The sequence below is a fragment of the Ascaphus truei genome, chromosome 1 (assembly GCF_040206685.1).
Source record: "Ascaphus truei isolate aAscTru1 chromosome 1, aAscTru1.hap1, whole genome shotgun sequence".
NCBI classification, from domain to species: Eukaryota; Metazoa; Chordata; class Amphibia; order Anura; family Ascaphidae; genus Ascaphus; species Ascaphus truei.
Window position 1 is genome coordinate 173,791,043 of NC_134483.1, and position 24,983 is coordinate 173,816,025.

Below are 24,983 nucleotides of genomic sequence, written 5' to 3' on the forward strand. Positions count from 1 at the left end.
TATTGTGAACCCCGCAAGCCGAGGAGAGTGGCTACTGGCACCTACGGAGGAGGTAAGTATGCCGGAGCTGAAATTAACGGGGTTCAGCTCCGGAGACCCCCTGCTTAAATGCTATATAAAAAAATAAAACAGTTGGCAAAAGAATCTGAAGGTTTGGATTTCCCCTTTAAGTCTCAATAGTGGTAATGCAATATGTAAATGATCATACAGGTACATGCATAATTCAAGCATTACATTTTTTTTTCATGCAGTATACTTAAAACATCAAACCACTAAAAAATAATTCAAACTCATCTAGGAGTCTTGCTTTCCTTTATCACTGTGCTTTTCACCTACTGTATAGTGTGTGTATAACACCTATGACATTCTTGAATTCAGATATACAACTCTAGAGCCAGTGTCACTACTTTTAGGTAAGAATGTGCGTGAGAATCTGTACAGTACAGTAGATCTGTTCCCCCCCTGGATCTGCATTAAAGAAAAACTGTAGTTCTACTATAAATTACAAAAAAATATATATTGAACAGAATTCAATTGTTCTTTATATAATTACTCTGCTTCCATATTATTTTCTTATTAAATCCTACTTAAATCTCTGCTTCTGTTGTTGTTTATATCCTGAATATAGTATTTAAGCTTCTATTTCAATGCAAGATTTTAACCTTTAACTTTTCTGTGTATAGCAGAGATTGTGATTCTGCATTGTAGCATCAAATAATGTTACAAACGGAAGTATCTCAAACATGAAAGTGCTGTGGTGCCTGGTCCTTCAGTTACACCTTCTTACACTTGCTAGAGATTACACGGTGTAGAATAATACATTGGCATCGTACAGTATGGTTAAATAAAGTGATATTAGGAAGACATTCAAGTTCTACAGTTTCCTATTCATTCTGCTTTCTGGATTTTACATTAAAAATAACAAATGATACTAATATCTAAATAGGGCTTACTTGGTTACACAATTCAGGATTCTCCGAATAGACCGCGATTTGTCGTATTGTTATCTGTTCCTCTGATGTGCAGCTGGCCAAAAGAATAAGTATGTCAAACCCATATTTATCCAGAAATATTTTCAGATCACCAATGATGTTCCTGTAGCTTATCAAATCCTGACAATTATAACACAGAATAAATTGTTATTAGAACACGGTGGGCACTGAAATGTTCATGGCATAAACAACATCATCCTCATCTAATCACGAGATGTTTCCAGTTGGAACTAAATATAATATAATCTGAACAATCGTTGTTAAAATTAGCTCTAAGCATTGTCAAAAACAGGAAACAATAGCATGATGAGGCTAATAAAAAAACATTGTGATTTTCTGTGATTTCACACAGAAGGAAGAACATAGCACTAAGTGTAAAATATTGTTACCCTTTCATGTATAACTAAACACAACTTTGAAGAACAACTCCCACTGGAGGGGAGAGACAGTGGGCACTGCTACGCAAAAAATGCTAGTAAAGGCTGGACTGTACTACAAAAAATACTTTATAAATTAATTCATGGATAAAAGAGGAGGAACGCCCCCCCCGCAGCTCTAACGCGTTTCACCCACTTAGGGCTGCGTTAGAGCTGCGGGGGGTGGGGGGGCGTTCCACCTCTTTTATCCATGAATTAATTAATATAGTATTTTTTGTAGCAATGTCCAGCCTTTACTACCATTTTTTGCGTAGCAGTGCCCGATGTCTCTCCCCTCCGGTGGGAGTTGTTCTTCCTGCTTAACTATACAGCTAGAAGCACGCTAGTCCGGATGGATTCAAGACTTCAGTAAGTAATTTCATTACTTCATTACCACGTTGGAGCTTCCCCAGGTGAACTGGTTTATACAGTGCGGGACTTTATGTATGGGGTCCGGGTGGGTTCAAGGACTTCACCAGGTCAACCCTTCTTTGTCAGCGCCAGACCACTTCCCAACTAGGGGTTAATTCATCAAAATAAGCTCAACTTTATTATGCTTCTGAATCCCAATATCCGGATGCAGCAAAAATATTTAAACACTTAATTATGTACTCTTGTCTGCTCTGCAGCACCTGTCAATTGAGTGGACCGTGTGCCTCAATGTTCTCTCATAAACACAACTTTGCATTAGATACATAGAAGAAGTCCTTCATAAAACAGACACAGTTAAGTTAGGGTGGCTAACACCTTTAGTTTACGACATATAGAAAAGGTAGAGAGTCCATGTGTCCTGCTTTATTAACTCCATTGTCACATGTTATTTAGTAGCTAAGCGGTAGACAAGGGATTTGGGTAGTGACATGCAACTGAGCACACTGGGTAAGTGACATTTAGGACATTCGATAAGCTGTGTGTACAGTACATACATTGCCAAAATAAGGAGTAGCCCACAGTCTCTCCACAGCTTCCCCCCTTCCTCCCCCGCTCAATCCCCCCAGAGCGGGCAAGAATGGGGCCAGCCACGCTCCTGCTAATCCACCCCCCGCGCTTACCTCCGGCCTGGGCAGCAGCCACAAGGATCGGAGGCAGGGGGGGAGCCCAAACAACTTACTGACCCTGCTCCCACTTCCCTGCCCGAGCGGGCAGCAGCCGCGGGGATCGGGTGAAGGGGGGGACCCGGGCAGCAAAAAGTTAAAATAAATGAGAGACGTGGAGAGGGGCTGTAAACACACAACACAATATATATATATACATCCATACACACACATCCATACACACACACACACACACACACACTTCCCTGCCCCCCACGAAGCTGACAGCTCCAGACCCGGCTCTGATTGGCTCAGAGCCACACCACGTGATGCGTCACCGCTCAGGAAATCAATTCTCTTGCATCCCCTGGTGGCTGACGTGTCACAGTGTGTAGTGAGCCGTGTAGGGAGGAGGGACAGAGACCTGCTCGGAAGGATATGAGGGGATGGTGAGTAACGTGCATGAGGCCGCGCGTGCAGCCGGACGCAGCGGGACCAAAGCCTTAGGCTAAGGCCCCGTTGCACGCGTCCGCACGGCTGTCTTGCTTGCCGGCGGCGCTTGCAACTCACTGCACCGCGATCTGCAGGAAACTTTTTTCGGAGCGGGGAGGGGGCGTGGCCACACGGGTCGGGGGGGCGCGGCCATGACGTGGGGGGGCGGGGCCAAAACCAAAACAAAGCAGGGCTCACAGCACTAGCTGGCTTGCCATTGGTTGATGGGAGCCAGTCTATGATTGGCCCCTTCGCGTACCATGTGACACGTTGCCGCACGGGAACACAATTCTCTTGTATCCCGTGCTGGCTGACGCGTCACAGTACGTCGTCAGTTGGCAGTAAGGAGGGACTATGACCGGATCATGAGGTTAAACCGCAATGGTGAGTTGCGCTCAAGCCGCCCCCCGCGCCATCGGACGCAGCGGGTCCCAGCCCTTACTTATATATTGCTTACCTTGTGTAAAAAAAAAACATTGTCCTCTTATATACTACATAGTGATAATGAAAACTTGTGCATACAGTAAGTGGATATTGATGCTAGTAATAATCAGCTACTATACATAAAAGTAATAATGTCAAATGCTAAAGTAAGTTTGAAAATGAATGAAATACGAATACCATTCTGCATAGCTATTTCCTATAGATTAGTTCCCCTCAGAAAACACATTTATTTCTTCATGCAGTTAATGAACATGTCACATGAATCAGATTTAGAGTAATATTCCAAGAAATACATGCCCCATCTGTTTAAAATATATTTGACCTGGGACAGGTGTCAGAGGCAGCATGTTTAATCACTGAACAGCATGATCATGTATTTCAGTGTCGTTATACAGCATCTGATGTTATTATCTTGTGCATATCTGTTATGTGTACACATAGAATGTAGGCCAAATAGAATGACACACTTAAAGGAGCCGTTTCCTCCTCAAAACTCCCCTGCCCCTTAATTTTACATGGACGGTATACTAATTCCATTCATTTTTTTAAATCTTTTAGTTATTACATTGTTTCTCAATTATTTGTATCATGAATAGTCTTATTCTGGTTAACTGTCTGTGCCTGATACTCTGAGAAATTTTTATTTTAAGGTCTCCCCATTTTATTAGTCATGTGTTGCTTACATACTGTATGTATGTATGTATGTCTTTATTTATATAGCACCATTAACGTACATTACGCTTCACAGTAGTAATACACGTGACAATCATATAAATAACAAATAATACAAAACAGATCATGGGAATAAGTGCTTCAGATATAAAAGTAACATTTCGGAAGAGGAGTCCCTGCTCCGAAGAGCTTACATTCGAATTGGTAGGTAGGAAGAACGTACAGAGACAGTAGGAGGGCGTTCTGGTAGGTGCATCTGCAGGGGCCAAGGTTTATGTATCATGTGCATAGTATTAGCCACGGTGTTACTCATATGCTTCTTTAAGCAAGTGTGTCTTAAGGTGGGTCTTAAAGGTGGATAGAGAGGGTGCTAGATCGTATTGAGGGGAAGGGCATTCCAGAGGTGAGAGGCAGTCAGTGAGAAAGGTTTAAGGTGGGAGAGGGCTTTAGATACAAAGGGGGTAGAGAGAAGACATCCTTGAGCAGAACGCAAGAGTCGGCATGGTGAATAGCAAGAAAGTAGGGCTGAGATGTAAGGGGGGCAGAAGAGAGTAAAGCTTTAAAAGTGAGGAGGAGAATTGAGTGTGAGATGCGGGATTTGATAGGAAGCCAGGAGAGTGATTTCAGCAGGGGAGACACTGAGACAGATTTAGGAAAGAGTCGAGTGATTCTGGCAGCAGCGTTTAAGATAGATTGTAGGGGAGACAGGTGAGAGGCAGGAAGGCCGGACAGCAGGAGGTTACAGTAATCGAGACAGAGAGAATGAGGGAATTAGTTCGTTTTAGCATTCGAGCAACAGAGGAAAGGGGGCATCTTTGTAATATTGTGGAGGAAAAAGCGACAGATTTTAGATACGTTTTGAATGTGAGAGGAGAGCGTGAGAGAGGAGTCGAGTGTGACCCCTAGGCAGCATGCTTGGGCTACTGGGTGAATGAGTACTTCCAACAGTAACGTGGAAGGAGGTAGTAGGGCCAGGTTTGAGAGGAAGTATGGGGAGCTCTGTTTTTGCCATGTTAAGTTTAAGTTGGCGGAAGGCCATCCAGGATGATATCACAGAGAGACATTCAGAAACTTTGGTCTGTACAGCAGGTGTAAGGTAAGAGGTTGAAAAGTAAATTTGTGTGTCGTCAGCATAGCGGTGATAGTTAAACCCAAGAGATGCGATTAGGTCACCTAGAGAGAGTGTGTAAAGAGAAAAGAGAAGAGGTCCCAGGACAGAGCCCTGGGGTACCCCCACAGAGATCGATAGAGGAGGAGGTGTTAGCAGAAGTGACACTGAAAGTACGATAGGAGTGGTAAGAGGAGATCCAGTATAGAGCTTTGTTAAAAATACCAAGAGTATGGAGAATGTGAAGGAGAAGAGGGTGGTCCACAGTATCAAATGCTGCAGAGAGGTCGAGTAATATAAGCAGTGTAATGACCTCTGTCTTTGGCAGCATGGAGGTCATTAGTTATTTTAGTGAGGGCTGTTTCAGTCGAGTGAGCAGTGCGGAAGCAAATTGTAGAGGGTCTAGGAGAGAATAGGTGTTGAGAAAATGGCGAGAGAATTAACGAGTTTAGAGGCAAAAGGCAGGAGGGAGACAGGTCGATAGTTAGAAAGAAAGGTAGGGTCAAGCTTGCTGTTTTTGAGTAATGGTATAACGGTTGCATGTTCGAAGGAGGATGGGAAGGTACCAAAGTAGAGGGATGAGTTAAAAATGTGTGTGAGCATAGGGATTATAGTAGGAGCAAGAGGTTTTATATAAATATAACATTTGCCTGAAATATGGTACATTGGAAAAGAAATATAGCAGTTGTAAAATGTTTCATTGCTTGAAGGATGCCGCTGTTTCTTGTTTTCTTATAAGATAAATATTATGTAACATTAAAGAGGCAATGAAAGCAGCATAACTTTAAAAATAAAAAAATGTGTTCTTCTGTGATCAATCAGCAAGATCCTGCTTCCCAAGGTTCACTTAATTGCCGCCTTTCAGTTTCAAATCAATCCTTCAGTCAGTTTAACTCAGCAGCTACAATGTATTCTTACAGTATATTACTAAGGTAACATCATCTATTACAGTTTGCAGCTCAAACTGCTGGGAATATTGGCAACAAATGATCACAAACAAGAAAGTGTAACAAAGATCTTGCTGGGGAGATGGCTAAAACCTGCTATAGAAATCAAAGTATGCTCAGTATATGCTCTGCCCAAAACAGTGTGGGGAAACGGCTGATTTAAAACATATGCTGTGGTCTTGCCCGAAAGTGGTCCCGATTTGGGAAACTATTAGGGATTGGCTAGAAAGAATCCTCAACTTGGAGGTCCCCCTGGACCCGTGGCTGTTCCTCGTGGGCAGACAGCCTCAGGACGTGTCTAACGCGACACTTAAATTGGTTGCACATTTCGCAACCGCCACGAGATGTGAGATCGCAGCAGTATGGAGACAACAGGAATTACCCACTATAGCCAAAATCAGGAACAGAATTTGGCATGTCTGCCAGATGGAACAGTTGACGAGTTGGATCAACGACTCTGGCTCCAAATTTCTAAACGTATGGGCCCCATGGCTGGCCCAAACAGACATCCCGGGGGTGGACGCCGCCACAATTTTGCACTAATATAGATAAATGCGTTCTCCTTGGACAAAGCAGACCAGACGGGATGATGACATAGCGACGGAGAACATAGAACCACTGGGATATCCACAACACACCCTAGCGTACACATAGAGCCAATAGCAGATCCTCCGCTCCGATGCAGCAGCTACAGGTGCCCCCCACCCCCACCCACCCTAATGTGTCTCACCCCAGTCTAGTTTGTCCTGTCCGTCTTAGTGATGTGGTTTAAGTGTGGTTCGTTACGTCTGTCTCATGTCTTGTCTACGTGTCACTGTTTCGATGACAAATTTGTGTATTCTGTAACGTATGCCAATAGGTGGTGATATTATGTATGCTCTGTAATACCAAATAAAAATGAGAGTTATAAAAAAAAAAAAATTATATATATAATATAATAATAAATATAATAAATAATATGGAAAAACCTCCTGATTTAAACTGCATTGAATTGTATTCTGATTTTGGAGATTCGAATTTTATATATATATATATATATATATATATATATATATATATATATATATATATATATATATAAAATTCGAATCTCCAAAATCAAAATACAATTCAATGCAGTTTAAATCAGGAGGTTTTTCCATATTATTTAAGAATTATATACTGTATGCAGAAAAATCACTACAAAAAAACCACATTGTTTCTATGCACTTTGAAATGTCATTCACTCAATTTAACTCTCACCTTACCCGCAGGTGAGAATAAGCCTTTTATGGAGAAACAGAATCTATTGTGGCAATATCCCTCTTTCCTCATATGCAGTACCACAAGTGGCGTAGCTAGAAATGCACGGGCCCCCAGGCAAAAAAAAATTCAGGGCCCCATTAATATTAATACGGACTGCAGTTTTTTTCAACCTCCCCCATATCTTCTGTCATCTCTCCCCATCCCCTTATCTCCTTGATAAAGTACACCATTGTACGAAACGCGTAGGAGAACTTTGTACCTCCTATTTTTAACCAAGCTTCAATAAAGAGAATTTGTTTGGACCCGTCTTCCCTGGCAGTGCACTGCTTTTTCACCTTTTGCTAATTCATAACATCTAGACATGCATGGGATAACACAAGGAGAATGATGACAATTGTACACCATGTTAACAAATCTAAGACCCTGACAGTATTACTGAGACTTGATGTTGAGAAGGCTTTTGATAGAATTGATTGGACTTTCCCGTTTGATACATGAAGGGCTTTCATTTTGGTGACAGATTCATAGATGCCATTAAAGCATAGTATTCATAGCCTGCTGCCATTGTTAAAGTCAATCTGTATTACTCAGAACGAGTGCAAATTAAAAGTGGCACTCGCCAAGGCTGCCCACATTTCCCCTTTAATTTATGCCCTCACAATAGAAACACTGGCTTCCCATATTAGATCCAACCCGGATATTTTGGGCATAAAGTTTGGCAACCACGAGTATAACGCAGTATTACACGCAGCCAAAGTGATGCTCTCACTTTCCAAGCCAGTGATATCACACCCAAATCTTTGTCAAACTCTGAAATCAATTATGTAAAATCAGAGGTAATGTATATAAATCTACCTCCATATACAATACAGCTTCTGCAATGCAATTTCAATTTGAAGGAATGTAACTCTGCCATTAAATACCTGGGAGTAAACATCACACCCTCCTGGGATTCGTTTTTCCAGGCAAATTTCCCCCCCTCTGTTCAAGAAAATCGATAAAAATTTAGCGGACTGGAAGTGCTAGCAAACATCCTTTTTAGAGAATGGAGAACATGCTGAAAGCCAGACCAGCAGAGACCACGAACAACTATGTAGCCCCCACCTTCTCCATTCCCATCCACACCCTATCTAGTTATCTCCCCCCCCCCCTCGTCCTTATCAATAGGTAGCCAGTGACGGCTTGATGGCAGTGCCATCGGTGCCACTACACCGAGCCTCGCGTTTAGAGAGGCCCTGCGCTCGTCCCAACCACAATTAAACTGATTGCTGAGGGAGAGCAGGGGCCTCTGCAACTCTCTTACCTTCTCCTTCACTATCTCCTTTCTCCAGGGACCCTCATCATGGTGCCGCAACGTCAAATGGTGTCATGTTGTTATGACAATGGTGGATAGTGAAGGACTTTGTCCCATGGGGCAAAACGCGTAGGTGCGTTTCTTCACTTCTGATTTGACATTGTGAGCTGATTTGAAATAAATTCTTAATTTTACATCGGAGTTGCCCTGGAATTTATATTTTCCTCTTGCTGGGATTTGGCTGTGCTCCTGTTTTCTACTGCATCCACTGTTACTTTCTCTGAGGACTGCACGCCTTTCAAGGAGTACTGGATCTATCCTGGATTTACATTGGCAGGCAATGGGCAATAGCCCTAATATATTTACCTAAGCCTGTGTATGTTATTGATCTTATCTATTGGGAATATACTGTATACGCAAGGGCCAATTGCTGTGGTTGTCAAGTGGACCCCATTAGGTCTGTATTTCCCCTATATATGGATTCTCTGATTATGGACATTTCCACTGTACTCTTCATACATACTGTATTTTGGATTTTTTCATATTATGAATAGAGCATACATGTTCATGTGAGCACCATTTACCATCTATCCCAATTGTTATGACAATGAGACATCATGTGACATCACGCGTTGTCATGGCAACGTAATGCCCTTTGACAGAGCGGCACCATTTTGAGGGACACTGCAGGAAGAGATGGCAAAGGAGAAGGTAAGTGACCCGGCACCACATGTCTGCACCAACCACCTGCAATATTCCCAGCTGGCCCTGGTGGCAACATCCCGCCTACATCATCCAACACCCTTCCACCCATTACTATACCCTACCCCCAATCCTAACCTCCACATTCTGTACACAAGATGTATATACCCAAAGTTTTTTCTGTACCCAATAACCTTTGAAAAATTCAGTAACAATTGAGCTACAGTAAGTGGTGCAGTTATCTCTCTTTGTACCAAATAAAATAAGATAGGTTTAGGTGGCATTAGCCTCTGCTCCAAAGAGATCTGCAGCACATGTAAGAAGTAAGATTTTAGAGATTCAAACATATGTTGTTGCAAATGTTTTCTGTATGTTTGCTGCAAATTGCACAATTTTTGATACATTCAGTATCCCCCTCTGAGTGTTTCTTAGTTAAAATAGGTATACGTTCTATGCAGGTATCTTACATCTGTTTAAAGGTCTCGCATTACACGGCCAATAGGAAGCCACAAGTTGGAAGCTTCCTATTGGCCCCAGGGAACCTTTAAACAGGCATTAACTGTGCCCAGCCAGAGCTGCTACCAGCAGCCCCTTCAGATGTAAGTATCTCGGGAAGGAAGAGGTTGTTGGAACTGAAATCAATGCGGTTCAGCTCCAGAAACCGACAGATACACATATGCTCATCGCTCTCCAACTATTCAATATCAAATCTAGTTAACTCATGGTGCATAGGGTAGAACTGATATGAACACATAAATCCAAAGGGGGGGTAGATCCCCAGTGGAGCAAGAAACCCAGGGCTGCACTCGTGAGAAAATTAAATAAAGGTGGACTATACAATATACTCCGGGTCAATAGCCCTGTGCTACGCAACGCAAAACAAAAAAGTTTTATTAAATACTAGGGAAAGGAACATCAGGGGGATATAGGTTGAAGAGAAGAAGTGCGTTAAAAATAAGGTAGGTGGTGACCAGGGTGAGGAGATTCTCATATACAGGTATGTTTGATGCATACATCATTGTATAGTATACATAAAGCTAATGAAAATGCCTGATACAAGTCTCGAGTAGCCAGAAGAGCCCAGCGGTGTATATTTGAAGGTAGCTACAATCAGCTATATTGTCCTTATTGTTACTAGTTTCCTAGTTTGACACAATTGAGCATAATCAACATATATGTCTGTATCAATATAGAAACCCCCTGCTTCAAACAAAAACAAACAATCTCCAAAAAGTAACACCGCTTTAAAAAGTGTAATCTGATAGAAAAGATATCTGTTCTCAAGTTCAGCAACAACAATGAAGACATTATATGTTTTCCAATAAACAGTACATACAGTATAACAGCCTGAAAAATATCCATGGGCTGTCAATGGACTTAATGATGTTGACGCTACCTTCATCAATTTCATGTTGTTTCAATATATGAAAGCAATTACAATCAGCTTTCACCTTCTTGTATCGGTGAGTGACTAGTAGAGCAGTTATAGCAGGAATTCAAGCTAAACAGATTTTTTTTTAGTCTTGCCTGAACTGGACAATCCCCTGGATCTCAGTGGTGGCCCCGTGACACACAGGGATCCCACCGTTCAGGAACGGTGACAGAGTCCATTAGTCAAACTGGGGAAATCATTTGGCCATCAGGGATAGACTCACTCTGGTGGCCAATAGAAAACTGGCAACGTCATCAGGAGATGATGCCTTGTGCGTAGCTTTATGCGGCTTTCTATTGTTGACCCTGGTGGCCATGTTTGTACTCCGCCGCCATGTTTGTACTCCGCCGCCATATTTGAAGTTATTTCTTGGCAAACCCATCACAAACAATACCTCTGGAAAAGAGGTGGCCACTGATCAGCTCTGGGGATCTCCCGGTTCAGGTAATTAAAAAGGAGGAGGGTAACAGTCAAATCAGTCAGAATTGCTGCTTTAAAGAAGGAGCTGGTTGGTCCAATATTTTTGTGGGATACTCTGTATTTGCAACTAATTCCTTTTCCTTTTCTGTGATTCAGTTCGTACCACCATATCTGAGGTTTCATTAACTTCTGTCTCGAAACATCTGAAGCAGGTGTGCTTTGGCAAAAGTGCAAATTTGTGGAGCGTGACAAGGAGAAATTGCTTCACGTCTCAGGTGATATATAACTACAGTTTGTATTATGGAAGTTTATTTATTATCACATCATCCAACCGTTTTATTATATTGCATTAAAATCCATAAAAAGAGATAAAGATGACAAATCTTTCCTTTAACTGGCAAGCCTTTTATTCCAGAATACACAAAGAGTATAGTACAGTACGGCATGTGGAATTATCACCCTCTCAGAATGCATTCATGGACATGCTCATTTTGTGTCTGTCAAGCTCAGACATCCTGGATTTTGTACTCAAGAAGGATGCAGCATTATTGGAGCTCTGAATATCAATTTGCTTCTTCAAAAAAAGGTGAAAGGAAAAACATGTAGATTATTGACAGATATAAAAACTGCCACTAGATGTCACTTTTGTTTAATGCATAGAAGTAAACATTGAAGATAGAGGGGAAAAAGTGCGCAGCAAATATCTTCAATGTAAATACAGTGATAGTCAATCCTTGCCGTATTGTCACAATATAAGTGTAGCCCCCTTTCCCTGTGTCTATGGGAACCTACCTGTGCTGCCGCTACCTGCGTGGCTTACAGGAGGCCTAATCCTCTGCCGCTGGGAGCCTGGAGTGGTCTCGCTTCTCTGTTTACAGCGCCTCCACCTGAGAGGGATCCTAGCGCAGCAGGATAGCCCCTCACAGGAACCAATATAGCCAGTAAATACACCCACAGGGTATATATATATATATATATATAGTATTTACTAGCACACAATATAACACAGTATAACAGTTCAACACAATACCAGGCAAGGCCCCGCAGGGCTATACCCACACCATACGCCATCCCGCTGGAACCTCCAAAGTACTGAGGTGCCCTGGGCACCTATCCACCCTGTTGTACACCCAAATAGTGTGTGCGGAGTAGCGCTACCCACAGTGTATGGCCGTTGGTGCACTTTGATACCTTCCTTGTCTTAGGCCGGACCAGGCCGACTTGACCAAACATGGTCCCACGCTGCGGTCTGTTGGGTCCTTTCCTTCCCTTGTCCTCAGGCGTCCGCCTCTGGAGGGAGCTCCAGCTGGAGTGTGTCCCTTTAAATGTCTATGGTTGCCTGTGGTCTGGTCCCAGACCGCAGGCCGCACACACCGCGTGGCGGTGTCACCGGTGCACGAATAATGAACTGATGTACTAAGGGGAGCGTCTCTATCTGGGGGCCTTCCCTACAGTACACATTCTATAATGTGATCGGGGGGTATCTGGCCTAGTCCAGCGGAGCAGATGTCCGCCTGCTTCTAGTGTGGTAACCCATGTCATAAGTACACGAAATATGTTAAAAGAACTACCTTGATGTACACACAATACTGTACTTACCCTTTTACTGATCAATTTTTATATGACTAAACTTTACTTCACCATGAGCGTTGTGCGCTGTTTTCTTTCTCTATTTTCCTCTAGTACTTGAGAGATGTTGAGCCATCTCTAACAAACAGCTGTAGTCGTTCACGTATTTAAATTTAAGGTCCTATATAACCCATGGTTCCTTTATCATATATATTTAACTCACATCACTTTGTTTTCTGGGTGTTTCATATTATCCTTATATTGTGATAATACGGCAAGGCTTGCCTATCACTGTATTTACATTGAACATATTTGCTGCACACTTTTTTCCTCTATCTTCACTGTTTTTTCTTGTAAAGTGCTGCACATTTTATATTCACTATTTAGCTTAATTGTTCACTTTTTATAGATAGTATTGTGCCATAGGATACTTTAGCTATGGGCTGGAATCTATCCAACTGTAGGAACAAGCGTATTGATCAATTTAATCTATTGTGCTCCGAACAGCCAAATGAGAACACTGAGGGAGGAGAATCAGAAGATTCAATTGAAGACCTTTTTAATAAATTAGAAAAATTATTACTCACAGAGAGCATGTTTTGGTGGGACAAAACCACATTACAGAAATATTTAGAATGTAAAGGAGTACCAAGGGGCCTTCGTATTTTGAATAACCCAACATTTGGTAAAGACAACGACCATTTTTAAAAGAGTGGAATAGTATCCTAGAGGAATGCTCTATGGATCTTATGTGACACATTATATTTGAGATAAATAAATCATTAACACTAAAGGATAGAGATTTCAGAGGTGATTAAACCTTAGAACTGATAAAAACGCAAGATTGCCCTAAAATTGAATATGAGCTTAAAATGAAGCTGGAACATGCAGAGAGTGAGATTACGAAGACAAAAAAAAAAATGTAGTGACAAAACGGATTATGATACAAAGAAAGAAAGAGATTGGGCTAAAAATGAGAATAGAGGCAGAGTTGTCGGTCACGCTTATTTTCCCGATAAGGGGGGTCCCCATTATTCTAGACCTAGACAATTTCATCAAGACAGGGATTTTGAACGTGACAGACACCAGAGTGGCATACTGGATATAGAAAAGTCATGAATATCGTGACATATATGGTAATATAAGGAGGGACTACTCTCACTCCAAACAGGAAAAAAAATAAGGGTAAAAATTATAGCAGAGAACAACACTATGATTACAAACAAGAATCAAGGTACAGTAAGAATACCTCAAATCCACCCTTTAGGCCAGTGTCCGAACATCACTCTCCTGACCGTTCCCTTTTTTTAGATATGGTAAAATCAAGGTATCCGGCACCAAGGGACATGAGGGACAAGGGAAGGGAAATGGAGAGATCAAGTCAAGAGACCCCACAGTGCAAAAAAAGAAGTTCCCACCAGAAGAAGAGCAAGAGGAGGGAGGATCCATACCCAAACGCAGAGAACATAATCAAGACTATAAGGGACATCTGACAGAGGCATATTTAATTTGTCCGCCGTTACACTGACTGATAACCAATAGGGGCCTATCTTTTTGCTAAATCCAAATAGTTTCCAATTGTTTAAGCATCTTAATAAATATACTCTTAACTTAACTTTAAAAAGGCATTTCTTAAAAATGGATAAAGAGACTGCTATGTCAACTCAAATGGAAGAAACTTTAGAGACCACATTTATGAGTGTAGACACCAAACAGGTATGTAAGCATACACCTTTTAAAGGTCGATACAAGTTCTACCCAGCACACTCCAAAGGCCACTTCATTGATACCTTCTTCAATATGGTAAATAATGATTTTACCAAATTGGTTAGCCTCCACAAAACAAGAGAAATTAAACATAATCTCAGTAAAGAAGAGAATATACTGTAGCACTTACAAATTTAAGGGAGAATAGTGACTTAATTATTAGGCAAGCAGAGAAGGGAGGAGGTATACAGAATAAGAGTGATTACGAGGAAGAAGCCCACAGATTACTCAATGATATTTCTTTCTATAAAAGGTTAAAAAACAACCGTACTAATGACTATACAGGTCAACTTAAAATATTATTGAATTATCCACTCCAAAAAATGGTGATCTCAAAGACTGAATTTTCCTTTTTTATTCACAGACTTTCCCAAAATCCCAATCTTCTACCATTACCAAAGGTTCATAAATCTACCGTTAATCCACTAGGCAGGCCAACCATATCAGGCATACAACCTCTTATGTCAAACCTCTCACAATATGTGCAATATTTCTTACAGACATATGTAGGTACTCTCCCTTCATATATTAAGAAATCTACAGCTGTATTGAATCTCTTTTCAGATTTCACATGGAAAGATAGTTACAGACGGCTGACATGTGACATACAGGCACTGTACACACATATACCTCATGTAAAGGGATTAAAAGCAGTCGAATACTTTCTCAAATAAGATCACACACTACATCCCCTTAATTGTGAATTTATTCTTAGTTCGATTCAGTTCCTATTGTCCCATAATTTCTTTCTATTTTTCTCAGAATTTTTCATCCAGACCTGCGGCACAGCGATGGGGACTCGCTTTGCCCCCAGTTACGTCAATTTGTATCTGGGAAGGTGGGAAAACCAAAAAATCTGGTCAACCAACCCCTTCACTAAGAATGTCATCATGTGGCGTTGCTATATTGACGATATTTTGTGCTTCTGGGAGGGTGATTTAGAACCAGTTGACAACTTCCTATTGTATTTGAACGATAACAATGAGAACTTCAAGTTCACATGTGTCACCAATACCACTGTTATTGATTTTTTTTGGATCTCAAACTAGAGGCCTCCATGGATGGTAATGTAAATACCCAACCTTCTTTAAGGAGATAGACTCTAACAATCTCTTACTAGCATCCAGTAATCATAAAAACACCTGTTTTATGGTGTTTTACCTGTTTGTAAGAAATCCAATGAAACGTCATTATTTTTGTATGTAAGTAATTAACTTCAAAATAAACGTTTTGTTTTTGTGTGCAAAGCAAAGAATGCTGGATTCTGTTATGCTGGAGTAAATCTATAGAAAATACATAATAAGGACATTTAACACTGTGTATTTAGCCACATTGGTTTAGACTTTTTTCTTTTATATTTATTACCCAAGGGTATACACTGATAAGTGTGGTTTTCTAACAATGTTTTAGACTGCCTATTTACTGTATCTTCTAATTTTTTCCTGCAAAAAGGGCACCCTAATACCGGTTATATCCTTGTAGGTTATTCCTCAGTTTATGAAAATCTGCCTTTCTAAAATGTAAAGTCTTTGTTGAACCCATGTAATATGTTTTTTGAAAATGTATTTAAAATGAGACCATGCTCTGAACACTATTTCCCAAATATTCCCGGACTTTAACATTTGTTATTACTTCTACATTGTTCCATATTAACAAATGTAGTAATGCTCCTCCCCTGATTGGTTCCGCAATAACTTGGGTCATGTAATTACAACTCAACCCCCTTATAAAGTTGTGCTTGGGGTACAAAGAATCACATTGTGTTATAAGTGGATCGCGTTAGAAATAATGTACAATTGTATGCAATTTACAATAAAGTATTTAAGATACCAATAATCGTGTTGTAAAGTATTCAAAAATACGAACATTTGGGAGCCACGCTTGCATCGTGTTATAAGCGGATTCGCGTTGTATGGGTCGCGTTATACTGTAACGGGGTTGAGCTGTATCTTCTAGCACCCAAAAATATCTGCTTCTTTTAGTTATTATGATAATCTCATGCACCAGTCTATGTCTGGATAATTAAAATCACCCATAATGCAAACATGACCTAGTTTTGATGCCTTCTCCATTTTCAAAAGTATTTGGGTTTTCTTAATCTCACAGATATTTGTTGGTTTATAGCATATCATTTAAAACATTTTCTTTGGACTTTGACCTCCACTACTAATTGCTATAAACAAGGTATCTATAGTTTCATCATTCTCTTCATAAACATCTTCTCTTATAATACTGTAGGTTTTAGATCCAGTTTAACATACTTCACTAGGGTTGCCAGGTGTCTTCTCCAAAAACACTGGACACAATGGTAAAACATGTGACCACCCCCAATATATATAAAGAAAATACCCCACAATACCTATAAAAAATACCCCACCCCCCATACATATATAAAATACCCCACCCCCCATACATATAAAAAAATGCACCCACACCCCCAATAAATATTACAAAATACCCCCCCCATACATATATAAAAAAACACTCCCCAATACATATAAAAACACCCCATCCCCAATACATATAAAAAAACACCCCCAATACGTAAAAAACACCCCAATACATATAAAAACACTCCCCCAATACATATAAAAACACCCCCATCCCCAATACTTATATAAAAAAAAACACCCCCAATACGTAAAAAACAACCCAAATACATATAAAAATACGCCCATACATATAAAAAAATACCCCCACCCCACCATACATATAAAAATACCTGAACCCCCATAAATATAAATACACCCCCATCCCCCCAATACATATAAAAATACCCCCATCCCCCCAATACATATAAAAAATACCCCCCTCCCCCAATACATATAAAATTCAGACTTACCTTGGGGGTGGTCTCAGACCCGGTGGCTGCGGGGGGCCCGGCGGCTGGCCAAAGTAGTTGCCACTGGGCCCGGCTCTCCCCCAGCTGCAGGCCTCTCTCCCTCACTCTGTCCCACACCGAGCATCTGATGCTGGTGCGCACCCGGCCTCCTTCTAATGCTAGCACGTGCCGGAAGCTGACCTCAGCTTACTTCTGGCACGCACCGACATCAAGGCCCGGCACGCGCCAACGTCAGAGAGGCCCGGCGCACGCCAGCATCAGAGGACTGCAGCTGGTGTGAGCTGGGCCCGGCGGCAATGACTTTGTCTGGCCGCCATGCTCCCTGCAGCCACCGCACGTTCAGCGAGGTAATCCCGGACACATACATGTCCAGTATTACCTCTCATTTTTTCAAGGACGCAAGGGCAAAATACCGGTCTGTCCGGTTCAAAACCGGACACCTGGCAATCTTATCACTACCTCTTCTATTTGCTCGATCCCTCCAAAAAAGGGAATAAATCCTGTAAATGAACTGCCCAGTCATGAGTTTCATCCCACCATGTTTCAGTAATGCCTATGATATCACACTGCTTCCGTTTAGCTATTATTTCAAGCTCCCACATTTTATCTGTCAGGCTTCTTGCATTAGCAAGCATGTATTTAAGGTTTTGTCCAGTCTATGTTACTGTTATCTTATCTGCTCCAGTCTTTCTACTCCAATTGGATTAAGTCTTTAGACATTTCCTAGTATTATTTGTATTTAATATGGGTATCTCCCTGCTTGTCAAACTCCCACTACCCCCATTATACTTCATGACCCCTATTTCCCCATTCCTATTTATTCTGTATAGTTTATTATCTGTTTCTTGTCCCTCCCCCTCCGTCCTAGTTTTAAAGCTTTTCCAACCTTTTTAACATCCTCCCCCCTAGTACAAAAGATCGTATATGAAATACATGGATTCACAATAGTGTTTTTGTCTTTTTTGCACATTACTTTTTTTGTGACCACTTTACTCAACCTAATAAAATAATTAAATCATATATCTAATTCTCCAGGCATGATGCACTTTTTCAATTGTAGACATTTACAATTATAGTCCTTAGAGAAAAAGGTATAAGTTTTCCAATTTATAAATCAAAGACATAGAAATACAAAATAGCTAGTTGTTTCCTAAAGTTTATTAATATATCGCTTCTTGTAGACAAATTGTAGGTTGTGATGCACTTTCAGTTCCCAATATGTGATTTCTTCATAGATATATATTAATCATAGTGATAGAAGCTTACAAAACCTCATGGTATATTGAAGAATATTATATTAACAGTGCACTTGAAGAAATCGGTGACGTTTCTAAACCTTCGGAACACTACAATTTGATCTATGACTACCCTAATGTTGGTCCTGAAAAGGTATCACAACCTGCAATGAATCAACAGGACCAGTAGAGCTACAGTAATTGAACTTAATATACAGTACAGTGCAGCTTCTTGCATGGTAATGTTGAGTTACCGTTTTACTACTGTATGCTTAGTTTTGTTTCTAAAAAGCACCCTAATCACCAGTGAAAATATTAGACGTTTCATGTTTATGTTGAAGAAGTTATCCAAAGATTAATTCTTATTTGATTGTATCGTCATACAATGAGTTGAACTGTATTATATTTAACAGATAAATTGTTTTATATTAAAAAAATTTTTGCATTTTTATGTCTGCAGATGATGCAAAGAGATGTTTTATAATTTTTTGTGTGCATTTTCAGTCATTTTATGCTATCAACCATCATTAATTGCAAAGTCTCAGTTACTCTTGGCAATGTATATTGGCAGAGCCCCAGAAGTTGTTAAGAAATTGTTCCTTGGACCCAAAAGTGCTGCAAGGCGATGGACTAAGTGCAACCAATTTTCTCGTCCCCACTCAATAACTACTGTGTATGCCCCTCTCGCTCACCAACTCTGCCAGGGCCCAGGTTCCATTGGAGAATCCGGGCCCACGACGTCCCTCTCAGTGACCCAGTATTTTTTCGTTTTTTAATAAAATAAACAAGCTTGGGCATGTACACCTTTCCTAAAATCTTTCATGTTGTTTTGTATGGTGTTGAAGATATATTTAGAGTGTTCAAGGCTTAACTCTAGTGACCAAAATGTACTATGCCCACTGCTTTATTTTGGGCTGGGTAATAATATGTTACTGTTGTTAAAAATGGCTGAATACTAACTGATAATAAATTAGCAAGGCAAAAATAGGGGCAATTTAAAAAATAATATTTCTAAAACGGGTTAAGTTTTGAAAATATCTTTTGTAGCCCAATATTTCAACCTGAGAAGGAAATTATAACTCTGAAAGCTTTACATTGCATCCCAATATACAGATTTTGTAACACAGCACTAAAACAGCCAGTAGGACATTTATCTACTGTATGTGTAGTTATATCAGTTTATTAATATAACAACATCTAAATCTGAAAAAAGTCTCCTGCATGTGCCGGAAATAAATATTTGTGTTGTACATTTTAAAAATGGTAAAAGCTAGAAATCTGAGAATATGTACTTATCACAGTAAGTACTGTAATACTTTGTGTTATTATATGCCATCGTTCCAGCCTCAAAACTACTACGCTGCTATTTCAACAAACACCACTTATTGTTATTAACTGCCGTGTAAAATATGACCCTGTGCAAATTAAAATGAAAAGTACTAATCAATATGTATTGTTCTACAATAGTGTCTCACAAAAAAACTCTACTTCAAGATCCTCCACAATGAACCGGATAATAGCAGTATCTACAAGATTACTTTAAAATCAGAAATTCTTATCACATTTTTAATATGGTAAAAGAATTGTTTAGGTTAGCTTTAGTTTTGTGCCAGCTTCGTTTACATTGAAAATATTAATATTTCATTTTACAACCTGATACAGTAGTTATTTTCCTAAGAAAAACTCCACACCAAAGTTGTACATCTAGTTTACTTATGCCGGAATGTTTTAGTATGGCGTCATGATATAAAAGCCACATTCCTTACACAATGTGCTGTGGATAATGATTCAATTACTGTACCATAGCCTTTTACATTGTTTAAAATACTGTACCATATTAAGATATCTGAAACCCACATTGGTTGTATAAGGGTCAAGAAACGAGGTCAAGCCCATATCGGCCCGTGACCACTAATTGGAACTGGTCTGGGATAGGCCCGACAATGGGATGGCTGGATCATATCACCTGAACAGACACTATGTAAATACGCTCATTAAAGCCTTACAGAGAGGCCTGGGACCCGCTGTGCTCGTTGGCGCGGGCGGCAATGTAGCGAGTTCCCCACCAGCAGGGGAATCCTCGCGAGCCGGTCCCGGTCCCCACTGGCTGCACAGCTGACTACACGCTGTGGCGCGTCAGCCGCTAGGAGACACCACAGAATGGTGTTTCCTAGCGTTGACGCGTCACGTGGTGTGGCTGTGAGCCAATGGGGAGGGGAGGCTGCGGGAGGAGGAGATACTTCGGGGAGCGGGGAGGAGTGTGGAGTGAAAGCAGCGTGGGTGCCTCTCTGTGTGTGTGTCTGAGTGCGTGCGTGCCTGCCTGTGTGTGTGTATGTGTGTGCCTGTCTGTGTGCGTGCCTGTCTCTGTCTGTGTGTGTGTATGTGTGTGCCTGTCTGTGTGCGTGCCTGTCTCTGTCTGTGTGTGTGTATGTGTGTGCCTGTCTGTGTGCGTGCCTGTCTCTGTCTGTGTGTGTGTGTGTGTGTGTATGAGTGCGTGCGTGCCTGTCTCTGTCTGTGTGTGTGTGTGTGTGTGCATGAGTGCGTGAGTGCCTGCATGTGTGTGTTTTTTTTACTTACCTGCAGCCCGTGGCAGCCCGTGGAGGGAGGGGGGGGAAGAGTAGCGGGTCCCTCCGCTCAAGCCACGCCCCCCCTCCCTGTCAATCCTCCCACTCCCGCCCACCTCCCGCTCCGGCCCCTCACGTCATGGCCGCGCCCCCTCACGTCATGGCCGCGCCCCCCCCGACCCGTTTGGCCACGCCCCCCCCGCTCCGAGAAAAGTAGCCTGTAGACCGCAGATCGCGGTACAGCGAGTTGCACGCGCCGCCGGCAAGCAAGCCAGCCGTGCGGACGCGTGCAACGGGACCTTAGCCTAAGGCGCCTTAGGACAAAAAGGTGTATAACGTTGCTGAAACAAGATGTCATTGAATGAAAATAACTAACCTGACTATTTTGTTCTTTATCCCCTGCCCTCCTATTTATTTTTTCTGTATCCACACAACCCTACTCAAAAATACAATACAATATGAGTTTAAAATACTGTACCAACAGTGCTCGCATGCTCTTTAATTTAAAAAAAATATACCATACGCAAACTTTCAGTTGCATCACTGCAATATTGAAGGGTAAATCATCAGAAGTGTGCTAAATAATGGCAAATAACCTTACCTTACCTAATTACATGATTTGTCCTTCATTTAATGGCGATCTTCACAGCTAATCGTATGCATAAATAAGGTCCGTTAACAACAAAAAAAACATCCTTATGTTACCTGTGGTTTACAATAGACTGCACATGTGCAATGATCACATTTTAAGATGAGCTATTAAGGAGTGTTATTACCACAGTGATATTAACAGAGATTTTCCAAAAACTAAGAATGAAACTCTTAGTATAATATTGAGAAATGTATCACTTTTACACTTATTCAATTTTTCACTTAATTATATGGTATATAACGTAATAATAACTGTATAAAGTATTAATGTTCAGTTATGTATATCCATACATACCTCAACAATATTAATTAATATTTAATTTATTTTTATGTACAATTTAAAAAAATGAAGGAAGGACATGCCTCGTTTATTTTAATTGTACATAAATTAAAATTAAATAATAATGAATATGTTTGAGGTATGTATGCATATAGATTGTTGTACACCCATACTTAATCCAGTCATTATTACATTATATACCATATTAGTTCATACAAACATATCACTTTAATCACTAAAAACATACTGTACAGTTTATACAGTATGTTTCAGGCATTTATATGATCATTAATATATATCTTTGTATGAGACGTAACTTTTTGTAATGAAAATGTCATCACATTGTTTTTAGGCTATTCCACGAAAAAACACAATGAAAATCAGGGTCTGCATGTGAGTAAGGGCAGTTTTTGGAAACGGCTAAATATCGTAGCGTTATTATCATGCGGTAACAGTAACGGATGTCTAAGGGTCTCCGTAGTTAGGTAAACTGCTCATTACCATATGATTTGCATGCGGGTACGCCTAAGGTCGCATTAATCCGCATTAAGGTCCGATAATGCCAGGACATCGTATTGCAAAGCACCTTTGGGGATATGCGTTACGGATATGGATAAAAATGAGCGACCTTCTGAGGATCTACCCCTAAGAACCTGATAGGAGGATTCATCCTTAAATGAATCCTCCTATCAAGTTCTTAATACATATTACCATAGACATTAGACATTTTTTAAATGCAGCTTAAATAAAAGATTAGTTTTAATTAGTCAATGTATTTTATATCTATGTGGATCACATATTGCTTTTGCCCTCTCTCATTTTACTCTCACTATAGTTTGTGAAGATTTGGGGTGATTCTTACTGATGGTGGAGTGATTACAATGCCCTCTTGGGCTTTCTTTCACTTTCATGTAACCCAACATTGGGCATTTACTCAGACTGAAGTGTTATTTGTTTGATTATATATTATTTCACATGATCTTAGCACACTTGTTTATGGGTTTTTTTAAAATATATTTCATATAAACATTTGATGTGCTCGTTTCTTTTAAGCTTTCTGACTAATCACTGTTCTATTTCCCTTTGTAGTAATAGCCGAAGAAATGCAATGTTTGTTTTCATTTTTAATTGATATGTGTCTGGTCCTTCAGCGATTTCCTGAAATTGTCTAGTAAACACATTTCTGAGCCTTTAGAACTGACTGTGTCAATATTAACCTGACCAAATTAAGAGCAAACTGTCTCTTTTGTTCTTCACACTCCTCATGGAGAGCACAATATGGCTTTTGTCAGGAGTGCTTAATCATTTTGGCTCAAGGAAACTGTCAGTACAGTTTGGGAATCGTTATTCATGGCCGATATCCTGATGGGTCTAATGAAGCCTTTCTGCTGACAACTCATTTGCTATAAATACCCAAGAATAGAAAGTATTAATGGAAATGTATTTCTATTTTCCAAAATATTAGGACACAGAATCAAAGATGATATTTTTTGGTGTCAACTTAAGTTACATTTTTTTTATGATTGAGCTCTTTCCTCTTGATAAACTTTATAGCATACACTGAAATTGCAACATAATAGGGTAAACACCAATTGTATAGCACACATGCAGAGCCAACAGTCTGTGTGCCATTTGTTGCGAATATAAGCTAATTGCCATAAGACCCCTCCTGAAGATAAGACCATTTATTTTTTTCTAAAAGTTTCGAGGTGAGATCATCAGTGTTTTAACAACATTGCACTTATATTTAGTGAACTACAGTAGGCATCCTTTATGAAATACAAAATAAAATATAGTTCAATGCATATTGCACGTTTCGGTAGACCCCTGTTGAAGTGGTTTGCATAAAATATAGCACCCTATTTAAATGCTGTAAAAACGTCTTTTCCTGTAAGATTTCAGTGACATTCATTTTAATGAGGCTCATATATTTCGGGGTGAAGAGAAGACTGTTTCATAGCATACTGAAGAGAGGCCGAAGATCCATATAAAGGTGTAGGTGAAAGATTTTTTAACCATGATAGATGTTATTTTAAAGCCACCAAAGGAACTTTAACAGAAGCTTTGTTTCAATTCTACACCAGTGCAAATTAGTTCCTTAATTCCATTAACCTGTCACTGATTTTGGTTAATTTTGGTCTTTGGAGGAATAGAATCTTGAAATAGTTTCCCATGAAGATTATTACCTCATACTTCCTTCTTTCCAGCTAAACTTTGGAAGTACATCCATTAATGTTAAAAACGGCAATGTTGTTATATTATTGCATAACAAATAGAGTAAAACTTTCATATGTTCCTCCAGTGGTTTGCCTATTACTCAGAACAGAAATGTACACTCTGAATGCATGGTTAGGGTGCAATGTCTGTTAGTATGCAAAACACGTAATAAATATGAATATAATGGTCCTCCTTAAGCAAAGGTGCTCAAAGGTACTTAAATACTTAAAGCAAACACTTGGCCATTGTGGTTTATTTGAAATTTAAAGAGACATGAATCCAAACTAGGGGACAACAATGGTTCATTTTGTCCAAATTACAGGAATGTTGCTGTGAAATGAATTGAAATGTAACATTCAGTACACGTATTCTGGTTATGATCTAACATATTCTCATACAGTATATTGCTCTAGGACCTAATTCTTCATTAGAGCCCTATACCAATGTCTTGTTCGCAGTCCCTTCTCCTATGACCAATAAGTACCAAGTAGAATACGGGAGTAAATTGATGTGATTGATCCCCAAGTCACTTTTTGGTTTGCCGAGCAGAAAAGCCCATAAAACCTGCACTATAACTGGATATATACATAGTGTAGGCACCTCTAGAGTTTAATTAAAAAAATACCTGATAGAACAAACACAAATGTTGTAATTTGCACC

General features: G+C 40.2%; 1 protein-coding gene across 17 annotated transcripts in view; it reads right to left on the reverse strand.

The window, feature by feature from the left end:
• The window catches only part of PRUNE2 (prune homolog 2 with BCH domain), a 266,033-nt gene that overhangs the window by 140,616 nt on the left and 100,434 nt on the right, over positions 1–24,983 (reverse strand). For all 17 annotated transcript variants that reach the window (XR_012801231.1, XR_012801230.1, XR_012801229.1 and 14 more), the window contains one exon: positions 954–1,112. Coding sequence is in view for 12 of the 17 variants with exons in the window: in XM_075598671.1 (XP_075454786.1) it covers positions 954–1,112 (159 nt within the window). In the remaining 5 variants the exon portion in view is untranslated. The remainder of the gene's footprint in view (positions 1–953; positions 1,113–24,983) is intronic.